The sequence below is a fragment of the Delphinus delphis genome, chromosome 12 (genome assembly GCF_949987515.2).
Source record: "Delphinus delphis chromosome 12, mDelDel1.2, whole genome shotgun sequence".
Taxonomy (NCBI): Eukaryota; Metazoa; Chordata; class Mammalia; order Artiodactyla; family Delphinidae; genus Delphinus; species Delphinus delphis.
The window spans coordinates 63,793,813-63,812,464 of record NC_082694.2 but is presented as its reverse complement, the minus strand read 5'-3'; the positions used below and the strand labels follow the sequence as shown (position 1 = coordinate 63,812,464).

General features: G+C 38.3%; 1 protein-coding gene across 12 annotated transcripts in view; it reads left to right on the top strand.

Moving 5' to 3' along the window:
- Positions 1-18,652, top strand: part of LTBP1 (latent transforming growth factor beta binding protein 1) — a 461,631-nt gene that overhangs the window by 427,462 nt on the left and 15,517 nt on the right. For all 12 annotated transcript variants that reach the window (XM_060026845.1, XM_060026844.1, XM_060026842.1 and 9 more), the window contains 3 exons: positions 583-711; positions 1,386-1,526; positions 2,521-2,691. In XM_060026845.1, the coding sequence (XP_059882828.1) occupies positions 583-711; positions 1,386-1,526; positions 2,521-2,691 (441 nt within the window). The remainder of the gene's footprint in view (positions 1-582; positions 712-1,385; positions 1,527-2,520; positions 2,692-18,652) is intronic.

Here is an 18,652-nt window from a genome sequence, read left to right as displayed (position 1 = left end):
ATCCTATCAGGTCAATGTTCCTCTTATCTCCAGTTTACCATTGAGTAAACTGAGGTTTGTGGACAATAAGCTCTGTAAATTCTGTGGAGGAATGGGTCTGCCAGCATTCTTAGCAGCTGTGCTTTCATTAGCTCATTATCAAGAAAGAAGACTTCCATCAAGTTGCATCAAACTCTTCGTGGGAGTTTTCTTCATCTCAACTAGTTAATGGGCCAAAATATACATTTTTAGAAAGACACATGTCTTAAAGGCTATTTTCTTCAGAGAATATTATTGGTGCCATTATGGAACCCGTAGACTATTTCATCAGATACAAGGTAGCATCTCCGAAGCTCTATTTACAAATATACCTTCTCTGATAATGTTTTGGGCATTGCTCCTTAAACAGAGAAGCCTGATTATATTTCTACCTCTGTGAATTAGTCCTAACTTTAAGAATTTGATATTGCTGTGTTTTTAAGACTCTTTGTAATATAAATATTACAATATCTAACTTGCCCAATATTGGTTAGACTCTTCTATTTAACTGAAAATCCCCAAATAACTCCTCTTTCTAAATATTTCTCCATTTTTCCCCCATAGATGCAGATGAATGCCTACTTTTTGGACAGGAAATCTGCAAAAATGGCTTCTGTTTGAACACTCAGCCTGGTTATGAATGCTACTGTAAGCAGGGGACATACTATGATCCCATCAAATTGCAGTGCTTTGGTAAGTTTTAAGAGGATATAGTGTGATGTGCTATGCAAATACATGGAAAAAATAAGTAATGCTACATATAAAAACAATTTCTTTGAATCTAAATCATGTGTTGAAAAGATCTGTAAATGTTTTATGGATCTTTTTCTTGAGCAATATTTAAGAAAATAAAAACTCTTCATACTACTATTTGAATAGATTTCAAAGAGTTAATATTCAATGTAGAATTATAATTCAGGTCACTGGTATAACTGAAGTGTTCTTTTGGTCTGGGGAGCCTCCTGTTTCATCACTCATACCATGCACTGAAAGTCATTTTTAAATACTGACCCAGACTTTAATGCCTAAGCAGAAAACCATATACACTAGGCAGAAAGACATAGCAAAAGGAAATAATTTAAAAACTGTCATAAAGAGACATTTTATCTTAAATTTCTAAGCATATCCTGTTCTTAAATGTTTTCTTTCCTTATTTAATGTCAGCAGCTGTAGGGCAATGTTATTTTTCCAATCAATACAACTTAACATTTTTATAGTCGGAGCTGTTCTCTTTTGGATGATGACGTATAGCTGATTAAAATGTGGCAGCCCCTGGAATCTGGACTAAATTTAGCAGTGTATTAAGTTTGGCTAAGTGTATGAGGTGCAGCTGATTGCTGATTTTCTTTCACTTTTTTTCTCTTAAGATATAGATGAGTGTCAAGACCCCAACAGTTGTATTGATGGCCAGTGCGTTAATACAGAAGGCTCTTATAACTGCTTCTGTACCCACCCAATGGTCCTGGATGCTTCGGAAAAAAGATGTATCCGACCAACTGAATCACATGGTATGTTTGGATATGAGATGCCAGTCTGTGTCCAAATAAATGTCATAAGGTTTTCCTTTTGACTGAAATGTGAGCTGTTGGAAAATTAAAAAATTGATTCCTTGGGTATTTTGAAATAATTAAAATGAGATGCTAAGAGAAAGAATAAGATGCGTATCATCAATATGTAGGAGATTTAACACCTTGCATACACTGATTTAATGGACAACAGAATACGGAGTGGCTGAGCAGATGGCAGAGCTGTTCAGTGTCTGAGGGTTGATCACATTGAACCATTGAAGGCAACTGAGGAAGATGTAAGTTGAGGGAAAAATAATTAGGTTTGCTTGACTGGACTGGAGGACACAGGTGAGGCTGGACAGAGCAGAGGGCAGAATTCATCAGATTGGTGGAGGACTCTGAAGTCCATCGGTAGGAATCCCTGTTCATCCCCGAGAAGGTAATGTGCCACTGACTGATCAGTGGCTTAATTGATCAGTGTATCAGCACGTTCAGGAGGCAGCTTTGGTCGAAATCAATTGGAAAGTAGAAAGGTTCGCGTTAAGGACCCTAGGATGAAGTATTACTAGTTCAGGGCTTCGGCAAATGAAATGGATGAAAAAGGACGAATCCCAAAAATTTTATGTAGAAAGAAATAGTAGGATTTGACAGACAAGTAAATGTGAAACATCAAAGATCAGAAGAATAAGAAGTCCATCAGGATTATGAAGTACAGGCAAGACAGTGGAGGGTTTTATGTAATGATGGAAGCAACAGAGGGAAGGATTTAATTGGAACATGATGGGCAGGTTGAATTTCAGCTGATGGGAGTGACACCCAGTTGGAGATGACAGAGGTTTGATCCATGGAAAGACCCAGACTGGCCTCAGACTTTTGCTTGGAAGTCACTCTTAGAAATAGGGATGGAAACTTTGAGACTCGCTGGCTTCTACCACAGTGTTTATGAAATAGGAATAACAGTGCAATTGTCATGGAACCATGTCTTCCCTTTCAGAACAAATTGAAGAAACCGATGTCTACCAAGATCTGTGCTGGGAACATCTGAGTGATGAGTATGTGTGTAGCCGGCCTCTTGTTGGCAAGCAGACAACATATACTGAGTGCTGCTGTTTGTATGGAGAGGCCTGGGGCATGCAGTGCGCCCTCTGCCCCATGAAAGATTCAGGTGAGCCCTTACCTAGTTCCTTCTATTGCAGGCCTTTGGAAGTATCCTTTGGAGCCTGACAATCCTCTTTTACTTATATATCTTCACCTGCACTCCTGATAGCTTGCTTTCATCAGAGGGGTGTGTGTGTGCGCGCACGTGCGTGTTTAGGGAGTGGAAGAGCAGGACTGCATAACATCCGGCTCCTGGTTTACCTCCAATCCAGACCTTGTCATTAATTTTTTTTTTTTTTTTTTTTTTTTTTTTTGCGGTACACGGGCCTCTCACCGCTGTGGTCTCTCCCGTTGCGGAGCACAGGCTCCGGACGCACAGGCTCAGTGGCCATGGCTCACGGGCCCAGCCGCTCCACGGCATGTGGGATCTTCCCGGACTGGGGCACGAACCCATGTCCCCTGCATCGGCAGGTGGACTCTCAACCACTGCGCCACCAGGGAAGCGCTTGTCATTAATTTTTGAAACCCTCATTCCATTTCCCCAAAGAATGCTAAATAACCCAAAGAAATATAATGCATCTTAGCAGTTGGTGGCATAGGTCTTTAGAATTTATATTTCCTGATACTTCTTTTTTTTTTTTTTTTCCCCTACAGTCCTTCTCATTTCTAACAGTTTCTACTTAGAGCAAAAAGTATTAATATAGACAGTATAGGTCAAAGCCCAAGTTTTTATGTCAACCTCTTTGTGGGAGAGATCACAGAAGGGTTAGAACCATAAAGGAAGAGAGTAGAAAGTAAGTAAAATGTACTTGAACAAATCTCCTTGACTTTCAAGTTTTAGACCTGGGGTTAAAACCTTTGGTCAAATGGAAAAAAAATGGGACTGGCTAAGCTCTCAGTTTCCTCCCCTCTCCTCGTGTGGGAGGAGGGCTGGAAGGTGCTGACTCTTGGCTCCCAGGCTGGGCTACTTGGTGACTGTTGGGTTGTGCGCTGATTGCTTATTTCTCTTCTTGACGCTGCAGCTACTTACTGCCTGTTAAAGAAAAGCACTTGAAAGTGTTCAGTATAGCATTTTGTCTTTGGCTATAGAATCGATTTGTTAAAGCTGGAAAAATACTGTGTGGATATAAAGTGAAAGAGTTTATAATGAACAAATTCTCAGAATGGCCAAGAGGGGAAGAATTGCTTGAAAAGAGGAACTGCATTAATTTTTAGTTAATTAGAATGTAATCTTCAAGATATTTAATAATAAATTAGCTTTTTAGCTTGGAAGTAACTGAAACCAATGTAGCACAAAAAAAGAAAGTAATTTGAAATGCCAGAAAAGGAAAAGGAACAGCAAAGGATGAAGAGCAACCTCTTAAAGATATAGATGGTAATGATAGTAGCCCAGAAATGGAAAGAGGTTGGGTTCTGGGGCCAGAAAAATCTGGATCTGGAATTCAGAACTGCCCACAGCAGCTGCGTGACTTGGGGAAAAAGAACCTCACCCAATGCAGCTCATTAATGGAGGCATCTGTCTTGTTGGGTTGTTGTGAGAACTGGGAGGTTGTAGATAGGGCAGGAACACAAGGAGTGGGGTATATTATTAGTGTCACTATAGCCTCTGTCCTAAGAGGCAATTGCCACAAGGAGAAGAAGGTGAAATCTTAAGGAAGTGACTATAATATATATGACTTGAGTCATCTTCTCACGATGCTTGAATACCTCAAACCTTTCTACTTAGGCAGTGTTTTTATTGTTTAATTTTTTTTGCATGTTTTATATGTATGTTTTACTTTTTTTTTTACATCTTTATTGGAGTATAATTGCTTTACAATGGTGTGTTAGTTTCTGCTTTATAACAAAGTGAATCAGTTATACATACACATATGTTCCCATATCTCTTCCCTCTTGCGTCTCCCTCCCTCCCACCCTCCCTATCCCACCCCTCCAGGCGGTCACAAAGCACTGAGCTGATCTCCCTGTGCTATATTGTTTAATTTTTTTAAAAAATATATCATTCTTCTAAAGAATTAATCAAAGAGGTTATGTCCCCCTCCATCTACCCCATCACAGCTGAACTCTGCTCCTTGAAGGTGTTCACTCTTTTTTTTTAATTGAAGTACAGTGTTGATGTACCAGTGGTACATGTAATGTACCATTACAGCTGTACAATGTAATTATTCACAATTTTTAAACATTATACTCCATTTATAGTTATTGTGAAATATTGGCTATATTCCCCATGTTGTACAATATATCCTTATAACTTATTTTATACCTAATAGCTTGTACCTCTGAAGATGTTCACTCTTAACAGTTGGTTTTAATTATCCAAGTCTTTTTTCTATACGTTAATTATTGTTATATTTTTAATCCATATTAGTTATTATAAATTTATATTTAAGAGAATATTTAAAGCTGAAATCCGTATCGTCGATCTGAGGCACACGTTTTTTGATTTACGCGTTAGCATCTCTGAAATTGGGGGTATCTTACAATTGATGGCATCTATTAATGGCCACAAGCAATTTTTTCACATTTTAGTGTCTGTTATATCAGGATGTATTTTGAAATCTAGGATATCTTAGAACTGGTGAAAGATGGTAACTTTTAAATGGCTGCACAGACTCTGTTTTATGGATGTACAGGCATACCTTGGAGATATTATGGGTTCAGTTCCAGACCACCACAATAAAGTGAATATTGCAATAAAGCAAGTCACCCAAATTTTTTGGTTTCCCAGGGCATATAAAAGTTAAATTTACACTGTACAGTGTTTATGTCTGTTAAGTGTGCAATAGCATTATGTCTAAAAAAATATACATGACAGTTAAAAATACTGTATTGCTAAAAAATGCTAACCATCACCTGAGGTTTCAGCAAGTCATCTTTTTGTTGGTGGAGGGTCTTGCATCGCTATTGGTAGCTGCTGATTGATCAGGGAGGTGATTGCTGGGGATGGGGGTGACTGTGGTAATTTCTTAAAACAGCCAACAGTGAAGTTTGCACCTCAATTGATTCTGCCTTGACAAACGATTTCTCTGTGGTATGCAATGCTGTTTAATAGCATTTTCCCTAGAGTAGAGCTTCCTTCAGAATTCAAGTCAGTCCTCTCAACCCCTGCTGCTGCTTTCTCAATTAGTTTTATGTAATATTCTAAATCCTTTGTTTCAACAGTTAAGTTTACTGTCTCATATAGGTGGGGTTTGTGGCACCCTACAACAATTACAATAGTAACATCAAAGATCACTAATACCATAACAAATATAGTAATAGTGGTAAAGTTTGAAATATTATGAAAATTTCCAAAATGTGACACAGACAGGCAGTGAGCGAATGTGGTTGGAAATATGGTGCAATAGTCTTGCTTGATGCAAGGTGGCCACAAGCCTTCAATTTGTTTAAAAAAAAAAAAACACACACAGTAAAGCGAAGCACAGTAGAACAAGGTATGCCTGTACCATGGTTTATTTAATCACCTCCAGCACTGGACATTTGGGCTGTCTGTCTCCCCCACCCCCTGCCCTTCCCCAGTCTTGATTTTCCTATTATAAACAATGCTGCAATGAACCTTCACATATGTATCTTATATATAGCTGTGGAAGTGTCTTGATAAGAAAATTCCTACAAATGAAAATACTATACTATATTACTCTCCAAAAAATAGAGGACAGATTTACACTCACATTGACAGTGTTTGAAATGCCTTTTCCTCATACCCTTTTACCACTAGATATTCTCAGCCTTTAAAATTGTTATCCTATGGGTAAGAAGGGTATCTTATATGCGTCTCCCTATTTCTAGGGAATTGGAGCATCTTTTCCTTGTTTATAGATGATTTGTATTCCTTCGTCAGTGAATTATATCCTTTGCCCATTTCTTTGGTTGGACTTTGTGTCTTTTTCTTGCTGATTTGTAGGAGCGTTGTGTGTATTCTGTCCACAACCCCAACATTTGGGTTTTGGAAACTTCTTTATGAAAGGTTCTGCATGTATTTTCATTTTATTCTGTCCCTGTCCTGATGCTGTGATATTAAGTATTTACTGAATGAAAATCTGATGAGCTAGTTGCCTCTGCAAACCAAATCTAATTGACTAAGTTTTTAAAAGAATATTCAAGTTATTTTGGTGTTAGAAATGAATTTTAGAATATTGCATCAGTTATCTTTAACTGAGGCTTTACAAAACAAAATTTTAAATGTAAATTCAAACAAATCTATGTGAACAAATATATACTGTATAATATTTTTAGGAAAGTATGGGGTACGAGGAAATAGTGGTACCACGTGCCAAATTAAAAAAAAAAAAGCTTAGTATCTTTGCTGCGCTCTTTCTAGCTTATATATGCACAGTACTGGTGATAAATTTTCCAAAAAGAATCACTAGTCTACAGTCAGCCAAATCCTCAAAAATCAGTGATTTTCAGTCTTTTATTTTTTTAGAAAAAGGTAGTCTTTTGTCAACTGAATTATTATTTTAACTTCCAATATATATAAATTCATTAACATCAAAGCTGCTGGAGCTGCTGGTAGGGAGAACAACTAGTTAGGCTCTCGAGGTATCTGTGAAGGACCCCAGGGTTCCAGGAAACACATATTGAAAAACACTATTCTGTTTCTGTTGGAGTGTAGGAAGTAGTTAGACATCCCAGAAGGAGTATTTCTTTTATACTCCTGAATTTATGGGCCTTGAGCTAGACTTAGGGATACTCTACCCTGAATCCAGGGAGAAGCCCACGGCAAAGTTAAGCAGTTTTTCCAGAGGCCCTGTGATTAGCTGGCATTTCCTTGATTGGTACCTGATGTTCTGGTCATATCTACACCAAACCATCTCCTGTTGAGCATGTTTCTGCCCGAGTATAGCAAGCAACAAGACCCAGAGCAGAGGGGTTAGCACATGGACTCTGAAGCCAGGTTGCCTGGGTGGGAATCCTGGTTTGGCAACTTTCTATCTCCACAGCCTTGTTCCTTTGTCTCTCTGTGCCTTAGTTTCCTCACACGAAACTAACATCACCTGCCTCACAGGGTTGTTGGAAGAATCAGTTAATACATGAACACTTAGCATAGTGCTTGACACGTAGTAAGCGTCAGAAGGTTGTAGCACCTAATGCTACTACTGCCGGGTGAGTCAGATCAAATGCATTTTCAAATGTAAGTGAAATCTAAGGTTCTTATGAAAAACACACTTACCTAATAGCATCTGAACATGAATTAAGAAATTAAGGATAGACAAATGCAGAAATAATTGTCCTCATATAAAACTTTCTCTTCTAGACCACTGCTTCATAAACATTAATGGGCATGTTAATTACCTGGTGATGTTATTAAAAAAAAAAAAAAGATTCTGGTTTCTAGGTGGAGGTGGGTGGGCAGGATTCTGCTTCTTAAGTCCCAATGCAATGCTGCTGCTGGTCTTCAGACCACACTAGCAAGGTTCTAGAGACACGTAGCAGCATTCAGCCGGATTTTGTTAAAACCGACTTTAATGCCGTTATTAATTTTTCGTAGAGGAAGCAGAGAATGTGTGAACTTTAAAACTGATTTGCTCATTCTGCCATTGAGCCTTTTAAATGTTGCTCTTCAGGAATATATGATAGTTGAGAAAGGACCATATTGTCTATTTGTTAATAAAAGCACTGGATGAATTCCAGCCTGTCAGGCACTGAACCTTCCAGTTTCCCTAGGAATGCAGCACTGCTTTGGGGAACAATTAGTTACTGATGGAAACAGTGCTGGAGGAATTTAAGTAATAAATCGCAGTGCTTGTCATCAGCTTTGAGCATTAAAGTGCAGTGTAAAGTAAAGCTTTGGCTCCCAAACAGGCTTTCACACTTCTGGTCCAATAGGTTATGGGCACTAATTCTCACTAAGGCAGCAACTGCATCTGAGAATACTGGTAGTTGGAGGAGGTAGGAGTGGCTCCTGAAATAGTGTTCTCTGAAGTTAGATGGCAACTTGCAGATTGGTACCAGGTGCAGACTGGTACCACGTGCAGGGTGAGTGAGTGGAGGCTGATGGATTGTGTCAGGGTAACTTTACATGAGAAGAATTGCCTAGTTGTACCATTCAGTACATTTCTGGAGCTGCTTGGGGCTCCCATTTTAATCCTCAGCTAAAGTCTGGGAGGCCAGACACCAGGCATTAGGAGGTTTCAGATGGTTGAGGGCGGCCCGGCAGTGAGTTTGCTGAAGTGGTCGTGTCCTGACATCCTCCCCCTCCTCAGCCTCTGGAGTTTCTCTCTTTTTTTTTTTTTTTTTTTTTTGTGTGTGTGTGTGTGTGTGGTACGTGGGCCTCTCACTGCTGTGGCCTCTCCTGTTGCAGAGCACAGGCTCCGGACGCGCAGGCTCAGTGGCCATGGCTCACGGGCCCAGCCGCTCCGTGGCATGTGGGATCTTCCCGGACCGGGGCACGAACCCATGTCCCCTGCATCGGCAGGCGGACTCTCAACCACTGTGCCACCAGGGAAGCCCTGGAGTTTCTCTTATTCCTGCCCCAGCATCCTCTTCTTCTCCTACCCCTCTCAATACCCTCTAATCCTGCCTGTTCTTAAAAAAATTTTTTTTTCCCTTGGTTTGGGGGGAGTGGCTGAACTGCTTTGGGAGGACCATCAAATTTGGGTTCTTTATCACGATATCATGGCCAGCCTCTGAGAGAAAAAGCTATTCGAAAAACCAAGTCAGGAAAGACAAACTACTGTGTCCATATTTTGAATGAGAAAGGGTGGTCATTGTTTGATCTTTCTGGAAATTTTCAGTGCCGTGCTAGAAGGAAGTCATGAACCCTCAAATCTGGAGTTTATTGAATACGAGTTTTATGTAGCTTGGTTTTTCTGGGTCTCCACCTGAGTAAAAAAATGATGGTAGCTGACATGTGTATAACACAATGCCAGGCACCGTCAAGAGGCTTACCATCGATTAAGATATTTAATTCTCCAAGCCATCCTATGAGGTAACTATATAATTACCTACTTTTGGGGGGAGAGGAACTGAGACACACAAGATTACCATCCGTGGTCAGATACCAGGAAGTGGCAGATTCAAATCTAGGCATCCGTGCTATCAACCACTTTAGTGTTACCCCAGTCCCTATCTCCCCAAGGTCTCAAAGCACTTCTTAGATAATTAGTATCACTTAGAATATAGAAGTAACAAAGTGAAAAGTTAAAGATGAGATTTTTTTTCAATTTCCTCATGCGTTGTGTGCTTAGAGAGAAACTCTACAGCCTTAGAGCCAGTCAGTAAGCTTAGCCAACTTAGACTCTGTATCAGAGTCGAGCACACGGTGGCCATAATAGATAACAATACATACTTGATGAATTAATGGATTAAAGCAAGTCAGTAATCCTCAGTGAATTAAACTGTTGGTGATGCCTAGCACATAGATAAAATGAACTTTTAATGTTTTTATTTATTGCTACTCTTAAAAGTATAAACTCAAAATTTTCTGGAAAAATGTACCTATGGGTTACAAGATATGTAGGGTGCTATTGTCTCATGGAAATAAAAACCTATTGACCTGCAAATGAAAGAAAATTAAACACATTTGAACACTGGAATCTAAAGTACCCAGGGATCCCAGTGTCTGTGGTTATCTTGTTAAAATAATTAGACTTCTGTTAAGTAAATTATTAAAATAATTAGACTTATTGTGAACAAACGGAACATAAAGAATTGATAAAGTCTTGATCTAAAACGTAGAAGAAATTTTGAGGGGAGACTTAGTGTGTTGAGAGATTGCCACCTCTTGGTTGATACAGTGTACTGCACCACAGGTGTTTTAACCTCTGAAGTACTAGGTGCAGGTCAGGCATAGAAAGGTCACAGCGGGGTTAAAAAAAAAAAAAATCTCCAAGGAAACTGAAGTGTCACAAAAGAAATTGGCAAATGCTTAAAATTTTTTGTGAAACACTGCTGTCGATCAAAATGTGGAGGCATGGTCCTCTCAGTTTTGCTCACAGAGCAATTCAAAAATATAGATATATAGATAGATTTGATAAGAAAACTCTGGTTGTGGGAATAGAGATTATCCTTGTCCTTGAGTGCCAGGAAGAAAAATATAATCATTACAGCATAAGAAAAATCTGAAATCAATTCTGTCAGTAAAGAATCCTATAGATCATAATATAGATTTATGTCTAATTCTTATTTTTTAAAAAGTCAAATAACATATTTAGTAAACTTATTATATGCAAGGTACAGTTAGTAAGAACCGTGTCTAAAATGCAGTCTAAATTACTTATAGTTTGCCTGTCTTCAGTTTCAGTTAAATTATCTACGTATTCCTTCATTTCATTTTTTACTTGAACCACCTACAAGGCAACATCTAGGCAATAAATTTTGGAGCAGACGTACAGTCTGTATTTACAGGAAATGTAAAATTCTGTAGAACTGACATGATATAAAATTATGTTGTACCGCTAAATTAGAAGTTCATTCCTCAACGTTGCTCATTCAAATGTACAGATAACATCCTTATGTAATAAATTCATCATCTCCTGTGACACACTATTTTTTAATACTTCCTAGTAACTTATCCACCCCGTCTTTTCATATGGTTTTGCAAGAGTGAAAGAATCTGGAATCTGTCTTTGAACAGTTAAGCTAGTGATTTCTTTCCTGTCTGTGCATGGCTCTTACCTGTTCCCAAAGATCTGAGTGTAAGAAATTTCATAATACCCTTGGAGGTGTGAAGGAAGACAGGGATTTGACTCATGGACTAAACTTGAAAAAATATTGTAATTGGGCAGTGGTTGCAAAATGCCTTTCAGCAGTCACAGTTTAAAGGCTTTTCCAAGAACTATGTTTCCAAAGAATGTTAATAATAAGTCTGGAACATCCTACATGTGAGGCACAGTGAGTGGTCACCGCCTTTGGTGTGGGCAGTCCAGGGATCTCGTTCTGCTTTTGGCATTGCTTCTGTCAATTGCACTGGGCGAGTTGCTTCAGTTTCCTATATGCGAAGTTGAGAACTCTTTTGAGGTTATGGTAATTAATACTCTGTAAGTATGAAAGCATTTATCATTGTGATCATAGATCCTGATTATTATGATCAAAGCAAGTGCAGCTATTAATAAGCTATAGTGGAGAATGTAAACCAAACTGGAAAGCTATAAAAGGCCTCCTAATTTGAGTGGCCACCATATGTGTACACTGTATATACAGAGAGAATACTCTCAGAGGTAAGTGGTCCAGTTCTTTGGGACAGAATTCTTGGTATCCATGGAACTAGACTGAATTGGATACCATATGGAAGGACAAGTACGCAATTTATATTGTTTCTTATTGAAAAGATTCTTTGTATTTATTTAGAAGGCTACCCCTTATTTTCCTGAAAAGGGTGAAAGTACTTTTCTCACTATAAAAGGCTTATTGCAAAATAAAATTTAGTAGTGAATTATGCACATAGAGCCTTGGTATTAAATGTGGTCATTACGTTAGTTTCCTCACTTGTAAAATGGTAGTAGCAACATCTTCCTGAGGATTGTTTGAGGGTTAAAAATGTGGTAACACATGTTAGATGCTTGGCGTACAGTAAATGCTTCGTAGGTGTTAGCGATGATCATAGATCAAATCTTGTTCCAGGATATGAGTTGAGCTAATGATTATTCCCCATTGTTACCTCACTATACAGTGCTAGAAGTCTCTTTAAAAGTAAGCAAGAGTCAAAGACGATGGGGGCAGGTGAGGGTTTGGGGACTAACGCAGAGCCAGATAATCTCTGCAGCCGCTGAGAGAACCTGCTGCTTCTGTGCCGCTCGAGGCTCCCAGGCTACCAGTGTGAGTTATTATATAATGTCTGAGAGAGGCCTTGTGCCTGGAAAAGACCATTCAGGGTTGGGTTTTAAATGAACATTCAGTGTATCCAATTTATCAATGTTAAAACCTGGACTTACCTAAGAATTTAAGTTCAACGTAAACATTTTGTCCTTCTGTTTATAAGTCCAATATTTTTATATAAAATAAGATCAAGTTTTATTTTGTGATTAATGTTTATATAGCTCAAGGAACAGATTAAACTTTCCTTGAGAGTTATTTCTGTATCAAAACTCTGTTAATTAAGTCTCTAACACTTTGGCCTCTGATTTATAAATTTTATGTATTTGATTTTATCTCATGCATTTTATATACCTGAAAGGGCAGCCTCCAATCCTAATAAGCATTTTCTTCTTAGGTATTTAAGCAGCTCTTACCAATCTAATAAATCAAACTTAAAATGCAACAAATTGAATTCCCTAATGAATCTAAATACTTACTGACCTAATAGAGTTCTGTGAATTCTCATGTAATATAAAATCCTAGATATTTCAAATTGAAATCACAAGGCCCATCAGATTATCTAGTATATGGTTCTCTTAAACATTATAGACATATTAAATAACAACAACAAAAAAACCCTTACTCTGAAACTTTCACAGTAAAGTATTAATATTCTAAACTTAATGTATGTCATTATCTGTGTAGCAGAATTATCATCTTAGGCCAGCTAAGGCTACTGGGTAGAAAAATTCATGACTGTGATTGTCAGTTATTAGAGAATTAAGACCAGGACATGGGATGTGTATACGCACAGTGTGAGTCTAAGTAGCCATGTGTGACATGCGGAGCACATTCTATTTCCATGTTAACAGGGGACCCCACGTGTTCCTAATGTGTACTGTTTTTATAAGCAATACCTTCCATTGCAGTGACTCTCAAGGGAATAATAGGGCAGATAAAATTAATAAAAGCTTTTCTCTAACTACACATAACTCCCTTCAAGAATCAGGTACCTTCTGCTAAAGGTATGTGCTCACCTTATTGAAATTCTCTACCACACAAATGACAAACTTCCCCTGACCCAGTAAAGAAGGTTTGGGGCAATATTCGGGGTTCTCCAGAAAAACAGAACCAATAGGAGAGAGAGAAAGAGAGAAAGATTGATTGATTGATTGATTGAGTCACTGATTCATTTTAAGGAATTGGCTCATGTGATTATAGAAGCTGGTAAATTCAAAATCTCTAGGGTGGCCTGATGTTGTGGAGGCCCAAAGAAAGCCGAGGTTCCAGGTCAAAAGCCGTCAGCCAGAAAGAGCCAGTTTTGTAGATGATGTCTGAAGTCCAAAGGCAGTTGGGCAGTGGGCAGTGGAATTCTCTTTCTCATAGGAGGGCCAGTCTTTCTGTTCTAATCAAGCCATCAACCCATTGAAGGAGGCCCACTCACATTATGGAGGGTAATTTGATTTACTCAGATCCACCAATGTAAATGTTAACCCCATCCAGAAACACCCAAAATAATGTTTGACCAACTTCATCTGGGCACTCCGTGGCCTAACCTAGTTGACACATGATATTAGCCATCACAACTGGGATTGAAAAAAAGGTTGAGAACCAGTTAAAGAAAATATTTCCATTTTGTAGAGCTTCTCCAGCTCCCACTACCATCCTGTACAAACACACACTTAAGCAAAGGTCTTTATTTTCAGTTGGGAGTGAAATGTCGTTCTTCTCCTTCCCCAGATATACACTGGAAAAGGGCAGGGAGGAGGTGGGATCCTGAACACTCAATCAGGACCCCCGGCTGGACAGGGCTTTTATGGCAGGTCAGGGAAAACCAGGAAAGAGATATTGGACTTGTGGAAGGGAGTGAATAAACAGGAATGAATGATACAAAGGCCAGGCACAAAAAGAGGGACTGCATGAGAGGAAGAACACTAGAAATGAAGCCAAATGTGGATTCTTAAAACAACATTGTTTGGGGCAGGTACTTTTAAGGAAGAGAAAGCAATGGGCAAGTAAGCCATGTTCAGGTTATGATCATATTGCAGTCATATTAGGAAACATGATTTGTCTCAGGGTAAGGAAAGCTAAAAAGGAAAATTAAACTCTCATAAAGGGGAAAACTTACTCCATTTCCTGCTAAACTGTTGGTGACAGAACTTGGGAGGAGTGTCCTGGAACTGGGCTGCAGTTCCCAAACCCAATTCCCTGGAGTTGGTGTGAGTCAGCGAGGGTTTGGGATGCCAGCTGGGAAGGATCAGCACACTGGTTGAAGCTGTCTCAGTGGCCTCAGGAACTATTATAGAACAGCTAAATGTGATGGGAATTTGATGGAAAGTTGGTGATAAGAACACTTCTGAAATTTTAGTTTGTGTACGATTTGGACTTTGGGGTATCAATTTTATTTTTATTTTTGTTGCTGTTGGAAATAAGTTTTTTTTATTACATCTTTATTGGAGTATAATTGCTTTACAATGGTGTGTTAGTTTCTGCTCTATAACAAAGTGAATCAGTTATACATATACATATGTTCCCATATCTCTTCCCTCTTGTGTCTCCCTCCCTCCCACCCTCCCTATCCCACCCCTCCAGGTGGTCACAAAGCACCGAGCTGATCTCCCGGTGCTATGCGGCTGCTTCCCACTAGCTATCTACCTTACGTTTGGTAGTGTATATATGTCCATGCCACTCTCTCGCTTTGTCACAGCTTACCCTTCCCCCTCCCCACATCCTCAAGTCCATTCTCTAGTAGGTCTGTGTCTTTATTCCTGTCTTACCCCTAGGTTCTTCATGACATTTTTTTTCTTAAGTTCCATATATATGTGTTAGCATACGGTATTTGTCTTTCTCTTTCTGACTTACTTCACTCTGTATGACAGACTCTAGGTCTATCCACCTCATTACAAATAGCTCAATTTCGTTTCTTTTTATGGCTGAGTAATATTCCATTGTATATATGGGCCACATCTTCTTTATCCATTCATCTGTCCATGGACACTTAGGTTGTTTCCATCTCCGGGCTATTGTAAATAGAGCTGCAATGAACATTTTGGTACATGACTCTTTTTGAATTTTGGTTTTCTCAGGGTATATGCCCAGTAGTGGGATTGCTGGGTCATATGGTAGTTCTATTTTTAGTTTTTTAAGGGACCTCCATACTGTTCTCCACAGTGGCTGTATCAATTTACATTCCCACCGGCAGTGCAAGAGGGTTCCCTTTTCTCCACACCCTCTCCAGCATTTATTGTTTCTAGATTTTTTGATGATGGCCATTCTGACTGGTGGGAGATGGTATCTCATTATAGTTGTGATTTGCATTTCTCTAATAATTAATGATGTTGAGCATTCTTTCATGTGTTTGTTGACAGTCTGTATATCTTCTTTGGAGAAATGTCTATTTAGGTCTTCTGCCCATTTTTGGATTGGGTTGTTTGTTTTTTTATTATTGAGCTGCATGAGCTGCTTATAAATTTTGGAGATTAATCCTTTGTCAGTTACTTCATTTGCAAATATTTTCTCCCATTCTGAGGGTTGTCTTTTCATCTTGTTTATGGTTTCCTTTGCTACGCAAAAGCTTTGAAGTTTCATTAGGTCCCATTTGTTTATTTTTGTTTTTATTTCCATTTCTCTAGGAGGTGGGTCAAAAAGGATCTTGCTGTGATTTATGTCATAGAGTGTTCTGCCTATGTTTTCCTCTAAGAGTTTGATAGTTTCTGGCCTTACATTTAGGTCTTTAATCCATTTTGAGCTTATTTTTGTGTATGGTGTTAGGGAGTGATCTAATCTCATACTTTTACATGTACCTGTCCAGTTTTCCCAGCGCCACTTATTGAAGAGGCTGTCCTTTCTCCACTGTACATTCCTGCCTCCTTTATCAAAGATATGGTGACCATAGGTGCGTGGGTTTATCTCTGGGCTTTCTATCCTGTTCCATTGATCTATCTTTCTGTTTTTGTGCCAGTACCATACTGTCTTGATTACTGTAGCTTTGTAGTATAGTCTGAAGTCAGGGAGCCTGATTCATCCAGCTCTGTTTTTCTTTCTCAAGATTGCTTTGGCTATTCGGGGTTGGGGTATCAATTTTATTCAAGGCTTATTTTCTTAATAGCTATACTACATTGAAGTGCTAAGAAGGTATTTGGCCATGCTCTGTTATTGAAACTATTCTGAGTGGAGAATAACTTGCATTATTATTATAATCATACCTATATATTAGAATCTTTCTAATGTAAAGCCAAAGTAGAGAAATTAAGATATGCACGTAAAATGAACCATCAGATCACAAAAAGCAGCACTTTTATTTTTCACTAACAAGCAGTCAAATTTTTAGCAGTTTAAACTTTCTACCTTGAAATCAGACATTATGAATAGGCATTCGATTTTCTAGAAATGCCTTTTTGTTGTTGATTTTCTTTTTAGTGGAAATTTTACTTTCATGTATTTTAAAGAAATTTTGCTGATAGGATTTTTTTCTCTTCATTGATAGTTGAAATGTACTGTAAGAAAATGAACTGTGCTGAGTGGGACTATGAAAAATATCACTGTATGTAATTGCTTAAAGCCCTGTTCTGTGTTTGAGGTTTTGAAATCAAATAATGTTGTATTTATTTTGACCTTTTCCTAATTGACTTTGTAAGACAACTATGCCTGGACAAAAGCCACTGGCTGCCCATGTCTTTTATATGCTGATCTCATGGCTAGAGCAGGCATGCCTGGCAGAGGAAGGGTGAGGGAAATTTTATCTCCTCTCACTTCATGCAGCAGACAGATTGTACCTCTTATGACTGTGAGGAAAGCATCTAGGAAGTGCTTAGGAAGCATGTTGGCATAAATCTGCAAGGAGCAGAAACTAGGATGATAATTATTTTGCTCAACATCAGTAGCCAGTGTCTTAAGAAGCAAATTACAAAAGATTAGCTCATTGGAAGGCTTCCAGGCACAACAAGGCCTTCTTTTATGCTTCCTTCTGAGCTTCAAGTCTCAGTGGCAAGCAGAGCTGTTATGAACAGTTGTGTTGGTTGTGCACTGTTCAACCCTAGAAGTTACCATTCACATCATAATCTTTCAGTGCCTACCAAGGTAGCCAAATAAATCATTGCCAGAGGGAAGAGTTACTAGGACTGTATCTGATTCTGAATAGATCCGGAGGGGAAGGTAAGAAGGGAGTTACTTCAGATTAAGATAAATAGCAATATATGAGCAAATCATAAAACAGAGTTACAGATCTTAAAACAGTTCAGTTTTGCTTTGCAGCTTTAGTTTGTTTCCTATAATTAAATGGGATACATATTTATGAATAATCTATTAATTATGTTTAGCAGTACTTTAATATTGCATTAATCACCTAGAACTTGCTTTTCAAATGACGATCCAGAAGTACATCTTTATTTCATAACCTTGAGGTCTATACTTCTGAATATTCATCAAGAGAGTTTTGAACAGCTTTAAAACTTAAGATACAATTATTTTTACCCTTAGATTTTAATAATTTAGTTTTATTAAAAGAAAACAATATTTTGAAAATTTAACCTGACTTGACCTTTGAAATATCATTAAATTTCTCTGGACCTCCGTTTCCTCAGCAGGAAAATGAATGAGGTTAGACTGTCCATGATTACTTACAGTGCATTCAATTCCATGATTGTCAGTCGTCTGGAAACACCCGTGTGAGCATCACCTGAAGACAATAGCGCCATCTGGTGGTGATTATCTCATATTATAGCCCACAAGTTTCAGTGACAGATTGTCTTCCCAATATTTTGCAGCCTAATAGTAAAAATGTCCGCTTAGAATTGTAGAATATGTAAGCTAGAAAGGACCTTAGAGATCAACTAGTCTTGTTTTCTCATTTTACCAATTAAAAGTAGAAAGGTTAGATGAATACCAGACTTTAAAGAATACATTTTTTTGTTTCTCTTGACTTGTTCTTTAATTGGGGTTAAATTCACATGACAAAGTTAAGCATTTTATAGTGAATAATTCAGTGGCATTTAGTATATTCCGTATGTTGTACAACATCCTCTTTAATCTTAAGCACATGAGTAGCTCAAATTTTAAAATAATTCTTACTTGATTAATGCAAAAAACATAATAGAAAAAACAAAATGTATTCCTTCCATATAATATTTATTTTACCTAACTGTTGACTTCTCAGATTGTCACTTCAGAGTAGTACTTAATGAGTAGGAAAGCAGGAAATGAAACAGTTTATCTGTCCTTCCAGTTGGAAAAATATGAAGTAGGTCAGCTTAGAAAATTAACATGTTGAACTTTCCTCGTATTTGCCTGTT